General features: G+C 37.8%; 1 protein-coding gene across 2 annotated transcripts in view; it reads right to left on the reverse strand.

Moving 5' to 3' along the window:
* Nucleotides 1-3,138: 3,138 nt before the first annotated feature.
* The window catches only part of LOC114630084 (zinc finger protein 595-like), a 15,970-nt gene continuing 6,303 nt past the window's right edge, over nucleotides 3,139-12,805 (reverse strand). Inside the window, exons 4-6 of one of the 2 annotated variants that reach the window (XM_028778158.1) lie at nucleotides 11,842-11,968; nucleotides 9,765-9,863; nucleotides 3,139-6,996 (exon numbers count right to left, since the gene is read on the reverse strand). In XM_028778158.1, coding sequence (XP_028633991.1) covers nucleotides 5,138-6,996; nucleotides 9,765-9,863; nucleotides 11,842-11,968 — 2,085 coding nt within the window. In that variant the 3' untranslated portion in view covers nucleotides 3,139-5,137. The remainder of the gene's footprint in view (nucleotides 6,997-9,764; nucleotides 9,864-11,841; nucleotides 11,969-12,805) is intronic. The other variant, XM_028778159.1, reaches the window with a different exon arrangement.

The raw sequence follows: 12,805 nt of genomic DNA on the forward strand, positions 1-12,805 counted from the left end.
ATTTACAATATTTAAAGTTGCATGCACAGGAGATTTGTGCTCAGTATCATGATATTTAAGAAAAAAGGTCACAGCTATGCCAGAACTTTTAAGAGAAAGATCAGGATATTTTCATCTGGTACATTACATTCAGAAAATATGCTATTCTTATTGTCACCATTGAGTAGCAACATAAAAATTTCCCACCCAACTGAAAAATACTGTATTCCAGTCTACTTAAAACTCTAGGAGATCTAGCATTAGGCAGTCCTTGCTAAGGAAGAACTACATACTAATAGGAGCATTTGTGTATCTTGTGGCTCCTTCACTGCTTTAAACTTACTTTCCCCACTAAATTGTCTCCTACAGGGATTATAGCTCAAGAACATAACTCTTTAGAATGTACCTATTTACACCATAAGGGCCATAAAATATTTACTATTCTTGCTCAATTAGTAAATCAGGAGAGGAGCAAATGTCAAAAATTATCTGTGTTTGATCCTTGCTTTATCATATTATCCTTAACAAGCAATCAGTTTTTAAGAATGTTACAGAACAGTTTGGATTTTCAAGTTTCATTTGCAGATTACTGTGGAACGATAAGAAGTCATCCAGTTGGCAAACTATGGCACTTTTTTTTTTCATATGAACTGAATTTCTGATTACAAAAATTGTCCAACCTTCTCCCATTCCACAGGCAGAAACTTATTTTACTGATGGCTCATCTAATGGTACAGGGGGAGAATTCATGGTCCAGATATTCGTCAATCTATTAATATCTCTTTTTCTCACTTCAACAAGTGGAACTGGATGCTTTGACTCATCTATTGTAATTAGCTCATAAACACTTAAATATTGTTTCAGATTCTGCTTATGTTGTAGGATTATTTCCAGTGATTGAAATTACCTTGGTTTTGTCTTCAGATTATATTATGCTCACATTACTAGTGTTCTATTTGTGTGATACTTATAAATTTCTTTGGGATGTACCTCAATCTTCAGAGAAGGATTCTGCTGTGTGTTCTTCTCATACAAACTTTTGCTGTTTATGGGAGTGCCTACTTTTATATAGTAGTAGCATAGTAGTATAAACTTAAAAAACTCTTGTAAAGAATGCAATATCAATTGTATTACAGGCATTCATTATATTTTTTAAGATCAAGGCACATAGAATATCAATTATTAACAAAAATTAAAATGAGGGGAGCACCAGGGATATCCTTGCACTTTTCTTATTTACTCTTAATCTTTAAATTTTGCCTTAAAGTGATCTATACTCCAGAGTTCAAAAGCATTTCTCTACAGAACATTATAAACCGCTTCCAGAGTATAGAGTCTAGACAGACCTGTGTGGTTTAAACAGTTTGAGACTGGAAGCCCAGTTATCTGAGGGGGATTGGGAAGGATTGTTTCTGTCATTGCAGATGGAGCCACTGAAACATTATGGATTTTCCTTAGGCTTCTCTGGCTCCAGGTCATCAAGGATGATAGCAGAGGATGAGGGCAACAGTAGAAGTCACCGGAAAGATAGCAACCCTCCAGGTGAAGGGCAAAAGGAGATGTTGACTATATCATCAGAAGTCATGTCTACCCACCTGGGTCCATGTTAAGCCCCTGTGCACCAAAGGGAAGATATTCTATGATGCATACAGAACCCTATGTCACTGGAGAATCTTTTACCAGTGATGCTGTATGCTTTGACCTGTGCATCTGTAGTACATATCTCTGAATGTATCTATCCAGCTGCTGTTATCTTTACTAATGACTTTGTTTTTTGACTGGACCACAATGGCCTCATTCATTTATCTGAAAAACGGACTGTGTTATTTTTTTCCTTGGGATCTGAATCACTTCCTGTTTGCATAGGACATAACATTTGTATTCCTCTTAGAAGGCAAGTATGGACTGATGCTTTACCAGACACTGGAACTACTAATCATATAGGTCTGTTTTTAACCTATTCTCTGGACTTTTCTCATCAATATAATAATGTAACCAACAGTATTGGACACAGTTTAAATCCTGTTTACTCTTTTTTTCTGAAAATTATATGTAGTGGTATATTTCCTGCTGCATTAAACTCGGTGTTTTGGGAGGAGCCAATGCAGAAGGAGTAAGGAGAGGAAGAGAAGGAAGAGGAGGAGCTAACAGAGAGGACCAGGAGAGGGGAAAATGGTGGTGGATGTATGTGTGTCTCTAGCAGTCTAAGGTAGTTGTAATATCTAGGTTGGGTGTTGAGTTACACCCCTAATTGTGTGGGCTTCTTGTTATTGAGCTTTACCAAATATATAAAGCTATTGGATAATCTTTAGCCATTAGAGTCTCATTCATACCGAGTACCGCATGGATGGTGGGATGGTCTGGGCTCAGCCCAGCTTTGTCGAGACACTGTGGAAGATTGGCAGAGCTGTCTCCCATGCTGGTGTCTCATGGGTGCCTGGGAGGTGTTCTGGCCCACCTGAGCCAGCGGCTTGAGCCAAGCAGTAGCAGCACGCCACTGCTCATGGCTTCGGGCCTTGCCTAGTCGGAAAATTGCAGGCCCTGTAACAACAAGCCAGATCGGGTGTTGCTGTTTTTAAATATTACTCTCAACAATTATAAATATGTCCCCGTTCTTTTTGTCCAGAAGCTGAAGAAAAAAGAAAAAAAAAATCATTCAACGTGCTTCTATGTTAACTGATTGGGGTCCTCAAAGGAGATTTGTTTCTAACTGTTGGGTAATGGTCAATGGTGTAATTAAAATCAGTTGGATCTAAAGGATGTTCATAATTACACTATTTTTTTTTTCACTCTGAACCCACAGGGTTAGCAGCTTGGCATGATGGAGGCTGAGCTCCCCCTACGCCTAGGATTTGGTTTAAAAATTAAAACCTGAACAATGGCATATTTGGAAAATCCTGGAAGCATTAACTTAAATACTGACATGATCTAGTAACTTTAGACACACCTGTTCCAGTAATTTTAACTCTACTTTTGTAACCCGTTTCATGTAACTTCTTGTGTAAAGTTGCTGTTTTTGCTATAGGTAGCCTTAACAGTAATCTTAATCTGAATAATGTGACTAGTTTTATTGTAAATTATAGGATTATGGTTATCTGTAACTGACCAGGCCATGGCAAGAAGGGCCTGTTGTAGCTATTATGATTAACAAGTCCTTGATAGATTTCTAAAAAGGACAAAATTTTTTATTGAATAGCTTATTGTTCTCATCATAGGAATAACTATCATTGTAACAGTTTGTACAAAAACAGTAACATGATTCTCATAATTTATGAGTAAAACAAGCATTGATAAATAGAATCAGAGGTAGAAAGAGTTACAACAGATGGTTAAATTGTTGGGGGATCAGATCATAAATATGAAAAAAAATGTCTATGAAATATGATTGGAATTACACTTACTTTTGTATTACCTCCACAGAACCTAATCAACAATATTACATGTGGGAACACATCAAATTTCCAAGGGAATTTAAGTTTTGATGGTTTTAACATTTTCAGATAGCTTATTAACTATTTCTTACGAGGATATGGCTGATGGAATAGCTACATCACTAGGAGGAAATGCTCCCATTCCTGGTGGCAGATTATAACATATAATCCTGTCGGTGGCCTATTATTATTGTGTTGATAATTTGCTTATTTATAGGATACTCATGCATCAAATTGTCATTAAATTTCTCTACAATATCTTGAATGAAAACCACTCTAGACATACTTAATTCAAAAGATAAAAAGGAGAAGATTTCATTAACATGGTTCATGAATGAATCTATGTAAGGAGAGTTCTAAGTGCTTATGAAAACTCCAAGACACTGTTTCTCCATAACATGGTGTAGTTCCCAGAATATACTTTCATGCATCTCCCAGGTGTCATGAACAGAAGTGGGTTTGCTCCCAACCAGTATTTATTACAAGTAAAAAGAGTAACTTCTGAAAGTGGAGGGTTTCCAAGATAGGATTCTGTTCAAGTAGAAAGAATTGGGGTGTGTGTGCATGTGCGTGTGTGTGTTCTGTTTGTCTTTGAGACAGGGTCTCTCTGTGTAGCCTTGGCTGTCCTGGAACTTAACCTGTAGACAAGGCCAGCTTCAAACTCATAGAGATCTACCTGCCTCTACCCTCCCCAACTCAAATGCTTGAATTAAAGGTCTGTGCAACCACTTCCTGGCCAAGAACTGTTTTTAAATGATAAGGAACGAAGAAAACTACTGAAAGATCATGAAAAGGGCTTTGATCTGTGTAGGATCTGTATGCAAAGGAGCTATGACTCATAGAGTACCTGAAATTGGCATTAAGTCTGTCCTTTGATGGTTATGGTCAGTTCCTACTAACTTTTTTGACTCCTGTCTTGGGTTCACCAGCCCTGAAGGAACAGCAACTTTTATCAATTATCATATAACCATTTGCTAATGTAGCATTCTGGTTTGTCTAATGCCTTCAAACCTTTGTGTTTTAGTATTTGTATATGAAACTTTTACTATTACTATGCTCTGTGGTTTTACTAAATACTTCTTTAACTTTTTTGAGTACTAAAAAATAATTTTCCTGCACATTCTTGAGGATTTTCTACCTGTCCATGAGCATACATGTTGTCATAGCCACAGATTATCACTGTAAAGTTCTGATCATCTTTCATCTTGCCATTGACAGGTTTTCACTCCAGAATGAATATTTTAATGGAGAAAAAAAAAGGGTATTTTTATGAGAGCACTTTCTTGGGTTTTTCTTCAGGAAGAATTTCCAGATGTCTAGTAGGGAAAGGCTTTGACAAATTCAATGTTACTTCTTTGGGGTCTCTAGAGAATTTCTAGTGTGCATCAAGGCATGAATATAGCACAATGGCAAACATATATATGATTTCTAATTGAATTTTCTGCTGTATGTCATTTCAGGGTATAACTTTTAAAGGCTTGGTGACATTCTTTAGATTAACACAGTCTTCATTATGAATTTTTGGAGGTTGAACAACTAAATGTTTTAATGAAAGGCTTCCAATAGTGTAACATTTCAGAATTTTCCTCACTATAAATTCTTGATGTTTTCTAAGATTTAAACATTCCGTAAAGGCCTTCCCAGGTTTCTCATGTTCATAATGTTTCTTTGGGGTGGAGCCTGCAGTTGTCCCTAAGGACAGCACTCTGGAAAAAGTATACACCATATTATTTACTATGGAAAGTTTTCTCCCCAGTATGAATTTTGTGATGTCTTCTAAGGTTTGCCAATGTGGTAAAGGATTTGTCACATTCACTACATTTGTAAGGTTTCTCTCCGGTATGAATTCTGTAATGGATGTTAAGGTGTGATAAGTGATAGAAGGCCTTGCCACATTCTTTACAAGCATGAGGTTTCTCTCCTGCATGGATTTTCTGATGTGTTCTGAGAGATGAACATTTTGTAAACGATTTCTCACATTCATCACATTTGTAAGGTTTCTCTCCAGTATGGATTCTGTAATGAACTTTCAGATGTGATAGTTGATAGAAGGCCTTACCACATTCTTCACAAGCATGAGGTTTCTCTCCTGCATGGACTTTCTGATGTGTTGTGAGAGATGACTGTTTGGCAAAGGATTTGTCACATTCCTCACATTTGTAGAGCTTTGCAGCATGAGTGCTCTGATGTCTCCTACAAGTTGAGCAGTGTGTAAAGGATTTGTCACATTCGCTGCATTTGTAAGGTTTCTCTCCTGTATGGATTCTTTCATGGCTTTTAAGACAGGATGACTGGGAAAAGTCCTTACCACATTCTTTACATTGGTAAGGCTTCTCTCCAGTATGAGTTCTGTAATGGACTTTAAGGTATGACAACTTATAAAAGCACTTACCACATTCTTTACATTTGTAGGGTTTCTCTCCAGCGTGAATTTTCTGATGTATCCTAAGGGTTGAACACTGGGTAAAGGATTTCTCACACTCCTTGCATTTGTATGGTTTCTCTCCAGTATGAGTTCTGGCATGTTTTCTAAGTTGGGACAACATGTAAAAGGACTTACCACATTCTTTACATTTGAAAGGTTTCTCTCCAGTGTGAATTTTCTCATGTGCTCTAAAAGATGAGCACCGGGTAAAGGATTTGTCACATTCCTGACATTTATATAGTTTTCCAGCATGCATGTTCTGATGTTCTCTAAGAGATGAGGAGTAAGTAAAAGATTTGTCACATTCCTGACATTTGTATGGTTTCTCCCCAGTATGTGCTCTGGTATGTTTTCTAAGCTGGGACAGCATATAAAAGGACTTAATACATTCCTTACATCTGAAAGGTTTCTCTCCAGTGTGAATTTTCTCATGTGCTCTAAGAGATGAGCACCGGGTAAAGGATTTGTTACATTCCCAACATTTGTACAATTTTCCCTCATGGATGTTCTGATGTTCCCTAAGAGAAGAGCAGAGGGTAAAAGATCTGTCACATTCCTTACATTTGAAAGGTTTTTCTCTAGGATGGATTTTGTAATGGGTTTTAAGATCTGACAACCACCTAAAGGCCTTGTCACATTCTGTGCATATCCATGGTTTCTCTCCAATATAAGTTCTTTGATGTGTACTAAGGCTTGAGCAGGTCCTGAATCCTGTTCTCCATTTCCTACACTTCTGTGGTTTTTCTCCACCATGGATTCTTAGCTGTACAAGTTTGGAGGTAGAGCCAAAAGTTTTATCATATTCTTTATATTCTTTCTCTCCTATGTAGATTCCATGACTCTGACTTATGTTTGAAAATAAACTTAAAGATTTGCCATAGTCTTTATATTTGCAAGGTTCTTCTCCAGTGTGCATACCTTTATGTCTACTGAGGTTTGCTGATTCAATACAGGCATCCCTGTGGTTACCAAATCTGTATTTGTTGCAGATTTCTGGAGTAGTATTTGTTTTGCAAAGTATACATCCGGAGGATTCATGAAGCATTTTGCCAAGTTCATTACATTCACTAGACTTCCACTGCATATCCACATGCTCATAGATGATACTCTTTGAGTCTTGATCCAAGACCTTCTCAGATTCACTGCACATTCGATAGTTCTCTGGAAAATGAGCACAATTAGGGAAAAGAGGATTGAGGAATAATTAAATAGATTCAATATCTGAGTCTTCTGAGATAAGTAAATATAATTCTTTAGAATAGAGATCTCTGAGGAGGCTTTTCTATCATTTAATATCACTGTGTGGAAGCCAGAATATGAATGCTCAGAAGAGCCTCTATTCTGATCTCCATCACTGTCTTTCCATTCTTATCTAAACTGCATACCTTACAAAAAGTAGGACAAATAGTTGAAGAAAAAAGAGTGAACTTGGGAACACAGCTCTCTAACTGATTATCTTTGAAATATATTACTCTAATTGTTTTTCCCAGAAATATTGTAAAATGTGTTAACACTAAATTCAAAATATCTCCACTTAATAAATATACTGCTATACAATCCCTGCTCACAATAATCAAATTTCTTTCGACTTTAAAAACTTTTGAATAAACTTGATAGAGCTAGGTGTGCTACAGCATGGTAATCTCAGCATTTATCAGACAGATGCAGACAGAGATCTGTGAATTCCAAGCCAGCCTGTACTACATAGTGAATCCAAGGACAGTCAGAACTTCATAGAGAGATCCTGTCTCAAAAGCAAACAAACAAAAAAACCACACTGATAGAGACTTTTTCTTAATGATCCATTAAAATTCATCAAAAATAATAGATGCAAAGAAAATATTTTTACTAAATACCCATAAAGAAAACTTGTCTCAAAAAGCAAATAAACAAAAACATTGAGACAGTGTGGCTGCAGAGATGGCTCAGTGGATAAGAGCACTGGAAACTATTCCAGAGGACCCAGGCTGAATATGCAACACTCATATGACAGCTCACAACCCTCTGTAGCTCCAGTTCCAGAGCATCCAAAGGCACCAGGTACACTAGTAATATATGGGCACACATCCAGACAAAGCCTCTATACACAGAAAATTGAAATTAAAAAAATTGAAACAAAGAAAAATAAGAAAGATTAATACACACACACACACACACACACACACACACACATATATATGTATATCAACCTGATTCCACTTCAAATCTAATACAAAATATTGAATGAAGAAATTTTACAAAGATCTGTGATGGTCTGAATGGCAATGCCCAGCGTAGGTTCATATATTTGCATGTTAAATCCTCAACTGATAACTGAGGAAGGATTAGGAGGTGTGCCCTTGATAGAAAAGTATCTCAGGGAGTGTACTTTGTTTGAGGTTGCAAAAGCCAGCACCAGGCCCAGTGTCACTCTGTCTGATGTCTGTGGATGAAAATACAAAGTTCTCTACTATCCAGCACCATGCCTTCCTTCCTGCTTGCCACCATGCTCCCCACCATAATGATAATAGACTAAACATTTGAAACTATTTCAAAACCTCATATTAAATACTTCCTTTTATAAGCGTTCTTTTGGTCATGGTATCTCTTCAGAGCAATAGTGGCCCGTCTCAAAAAAAAAAAGACCAAAAACAAAACAAAAGCAGAAAAAACAAAGCAAAGCAACACACACCCACATATACACATAAATGATGAATGTTTAAATAGTCATTTTCAGATCAAATGGGAAGACAGGTATAACAGCAGAGAGAAAACAGAACTCTGTAAGTGACATGTGGCATCTGAGACACTGATAAGAGCATGATCTTGCTCCACATGGGAAGACAATATGGAAGAAAGTTCATATTCCATAAAGACCCTAAGCAATTCCTACCTAAATACCAAACACTATACAATTTGTGTAAGAAACACTACAAACATTTCTAGAAATATATAGAATCTCAGAGAATTAAACAGATTTGAGATGTCCTCAGAGCAGAAAGAGTAACCAACCATACACACACACACACACACACACACACACACACAGGGGGTGGGGAGAATAACATACATTGCTTTTTTTTTTTTTTTTTTTTTTTTGGACCGGGGTTTCCAGACACTGGGCCTGGTGCTGGCTTTTGCAACCTCAAAGTACACTCCCTGTGACACTTTTCTATCAAGGGCACACCTCCTAATCCTTCCTCAATTATCAGTTGAGGACTTAACATGAGAATATATGAACCTACGCTGTGCATTGCCATTCAGACCATCACAGACCTTTGTAAAATTTCTTCATTCAATATGGAATACTGAATTCCTGGCCAGCAAGAATTCCTTCTGTAGACCAGGCTACCTTTTAACTTACAAATATCTGCCTCCCTCCTACCAGCTTTTCACCGAGAATCATCCAGGGCTGGAATAAAAGATATGTACAACCACACCCAGTTATAGACAGTATGCTTAATAAAATAATAAAATTATAGCAATGAAAACCACTTACTATTGGCCTGAAGACATGAATGGTTACTGAGAGAGAATCCTTCTCCCTTATAATCAAATAAAATTGCATTTGCATACTAGTAGTACTTCTAATAAAAACAATAATGTCTTCTAACATTTATAGGAGGATGCATCTTGAGGACAGAGTACTAAATAAAGTTATCAAGATTTATTGCACCAGGCAGTGGTGGCCCACATCTTTAAACCCAGCTCTGGGAAGAGGCATGGGCAGGGGCCAGGGGTCAAGGGCCAGAGGTAGATCTGTGCGTTCAAGGCCAGTCTGGTCTACAGAGCAAGTTCCAGGATACCCACGGTTATCATAGAGAAACTTTATCTTGATAAAACAACACAAACAAAAAATCTCTAGTGAGACAGAACAGAATGTGGCAAAACCATTTTCTGTGTTTCCTTCCTTTCTCACTTAAGTCCCTCTTTCCTGCTCATTCACTCACCTCTACCTGGTTTAGCCACCATCTCTTCTCTCTTCATACTCCAGAGTACACACATTTGCTCCAGACAGGGGACCAGGTCTGTCTTGCACACAATAATACCTGCATATTAGAAGTTGGCGCGTGCGCGCACACACACACACTAAGTAGCACATTATTTTGTTGGATTCTATAGGACATCCAGATATCTAAGAGATGACATAAAAGAAGGCTCTAGATATGATTTGCTAGTTGTTCTTTAATATAAGAGTTTTACAAATATTTATGGAAGACTTAGATAGATGGCTCAATGGTCATTAAGGACCAGTTTTTGTTCCCAGCCTCCTGGGGAAGCTCACACTCCTCTGCAACTCTAGATTCGGGGCATTTGTTGCTTTCTGCTGGCTTAGTCAGTCACTTTGAGCACATAGGCTAACATCCATGCATTAAAAAAAAAAGCTGAAGAAATACTAAAAGAAAATTTTCAGTTTTCAGACCAAGTCGTGTTTCCAGTTGAAACTGAGTCAAATGCAATGATGGAAATGGAACTTTAGGATGGGGGTGGGTGGAAACATCTGCTACTGGTTCTCTGAACATATTGTGGACCCAAAAGTGTTGGGTCTGGCATCCCTGCCTAAGGGCAAGTACGGCACAGTTCCTGCCCCTGGAGCACCACCAGGGCACTGATCCCAGCATGCACTGATGGTCGCTGTTGCCCTGAAGCTGATCTTTTGTCTCTTCTATCTGTTTTACTTTCCATCTCTCTTTCTGGGGAATATACTCCCCCCCATTCTCTGAGCTAATGACTCCATAATAAATGAAACAGATGCAGTTCTCAGGACTGGGAAATGGAGGTGGCTGTGAGGCTGTAGAGGACGAGGAACAGGCATTGTACTTTGTAGAAATTGTTCATTGTAGATGTGGTCAAACTTGGAGTTATGAGGAGACATATGTACCCTCTGGGCCAATGACTGCTGCATTAATAAACCAGGATGAACTTGGAGACATCGAGGATAGAGAGTTAACATGTCCTCAAGAAGAAAAGTAATGGATAGGAAAAGAAGGAGGAATCTATAAAAAACAAAACAAAACAAAACACATGATAAATGGGTTTATTTTATAGGAGGAAGGCTTGTATATGATTTAGAAATAAATAGTACTAGAAGAAGAGTAATGAGGCCATGAGGTTACTAGGATAAACAAATTGCGAGAATTAAAAGATGATGTACACGCATATAAAACGTTAGTACTTTGTTCTCCTAGGTACTTGAAGGATTGGGGATGACAATACCTAGAGAAATATTAGAAAGAGTTAGATATTTTAGTTACATAAATTTTAAAACTTTGTAAGAAATTATTTTACCCTTAGCACTCTGTCACCTTCCTGTCCTTAAATGAAAAGTTACTAAAGACTGTTGTCTGCTGTATTAGGAAGCCACCAGAGCTGTGCCCTGTTTCGCTTATACTCCCAGCTACATGAAGAACAGACTATGCAAACCTGTAAGGAAACGTGCCTTTGCTCTGAGTTTCTGTTTTAAGGAAGCAGGGCTGAGACTAATGATCTGGGATATTTTAAATTTACATAAATTTAAGGATTTCTTAAAAACTTATTAACAATGGTCAAAGCCTTGATGATATAACTTCAGTAAATAAAAAACTGAGTTCAGGCTCTCCGGTTGGAAGAAGGAAAATGAATGAGAAGATGGAGGAAAGAAAAAGAATGAGAAAAATGATGAAGGTGAGAAGGGAGCAGGAAGAAGAAGAAAGGAGAAGGAAGAAGGATGAGAATCCTTGGGCAAAGAGAGAGCACTTGAATGGACAGTCTGCATCCACTGCTGACTCTGAGTCATTATTGAATCAGCCCAGCTCCCACTCCCCCTTTTCTCAGGACCTTCCTCATGCTGAGACCAGACCTTGGCAAAGGGAAGTCTTCATAACGCCTCCAAAAGGGAAAACATCAGATACCAGGAAGAAGTACTCAGTAACATAATCTACCTAGTTTCCTATAGTTTCTCAGACAGCTACTCAGAGCGTCTTCACACCTAAACAGTAAGTATATATCAAGGATGAGTTAGGAATTCTGCAAGAATAATGTTCTCACCGACAGAAACCAGGTTGCTGTAATTCTCCACCATCACATCAATGTACAAAGCCCTCTGAGCAGAGTCCAGGCATTCCCACTCCTCCTGAGAGAAGTCCACAGCCACATCATGGAATGTGAACAGATCCTGCAATGAAAATGTTTACCATGAGCAGAGGCTTTTCCTGGATACAGGGAGTATAAGTGAAACAGGGCCTTTTTTTTTTCTTTTCCTGTAAATGAAGAAACACAGTTATCCAGTAAGATGCTTTCTGGAGTCATTATACTCAAAAACACATTTTCCAACTCTGGGAAACAGGATGATATCATATTTTCATAAACAATATTCTTTTAGGGCATATAAAACATAAATTTAAGGTCTGGATAGAGAAATATATCTTCTATGAAGGCAGTGCAGTTCAGACATAAAATTTGTGATGAGCAAAACTATGCCTCTAAATAACAAAATAGTAGGCTTCACTAAAATACTGACACTGGATCAATCTTCTCTGCAGTTGCCCCTTATAGAACTATACTCTAATAAGCTCAGTTGGGATGCTAATACTCTAGGATCCATTCTCCAGCTCCACAATTTTTTATAGCAAAGAGGCAGAACTTGGAAAGCAAAATCTATGGATGGATTTAATGTCAAAGAGTCTTAAATATCAGGCATGGTAGAACACCCCTTAAATCCCAGCACTTAGGAGTCAGAGGCAGGCAGATCTCTGGGTCTACAAAGCAAGTCCAGTACAGCCAGGGCTATAGAGAAACTCTGCCTTGAAAAACAAACAAACAAACAAACAAACAAACATAATTCTATGAGATTTTGTCAATTTTGAAGTATATATAAAAATCAGCAATAGTCAAATATGAGATAATATAATTATTTTTCTAAAACTACACATAATCCAAGAAAGACAAATAGCAATTTCACTCATTTCAGAGATGTTTCATTCTTGAAGAGTTATCAAGGATACAGGGGGGT

The sequence above is a fragment of the Grammomys surdaster genome, unplaced genomic scaffold (assembly GCF_004785775.1).
Source record: "Grammomys surdaster isolate TR1022 unplaced genomic scaffold, NIH_TR_1.0 327, whole genome shotgun sequence".
NCBI classification, from domain to species: domain Eukaryota; kingdom Metazoa; phylum Chordata; class Mammalia; order Rodentia; family Muridae; genus Grammomys; species Grammomys surdaster.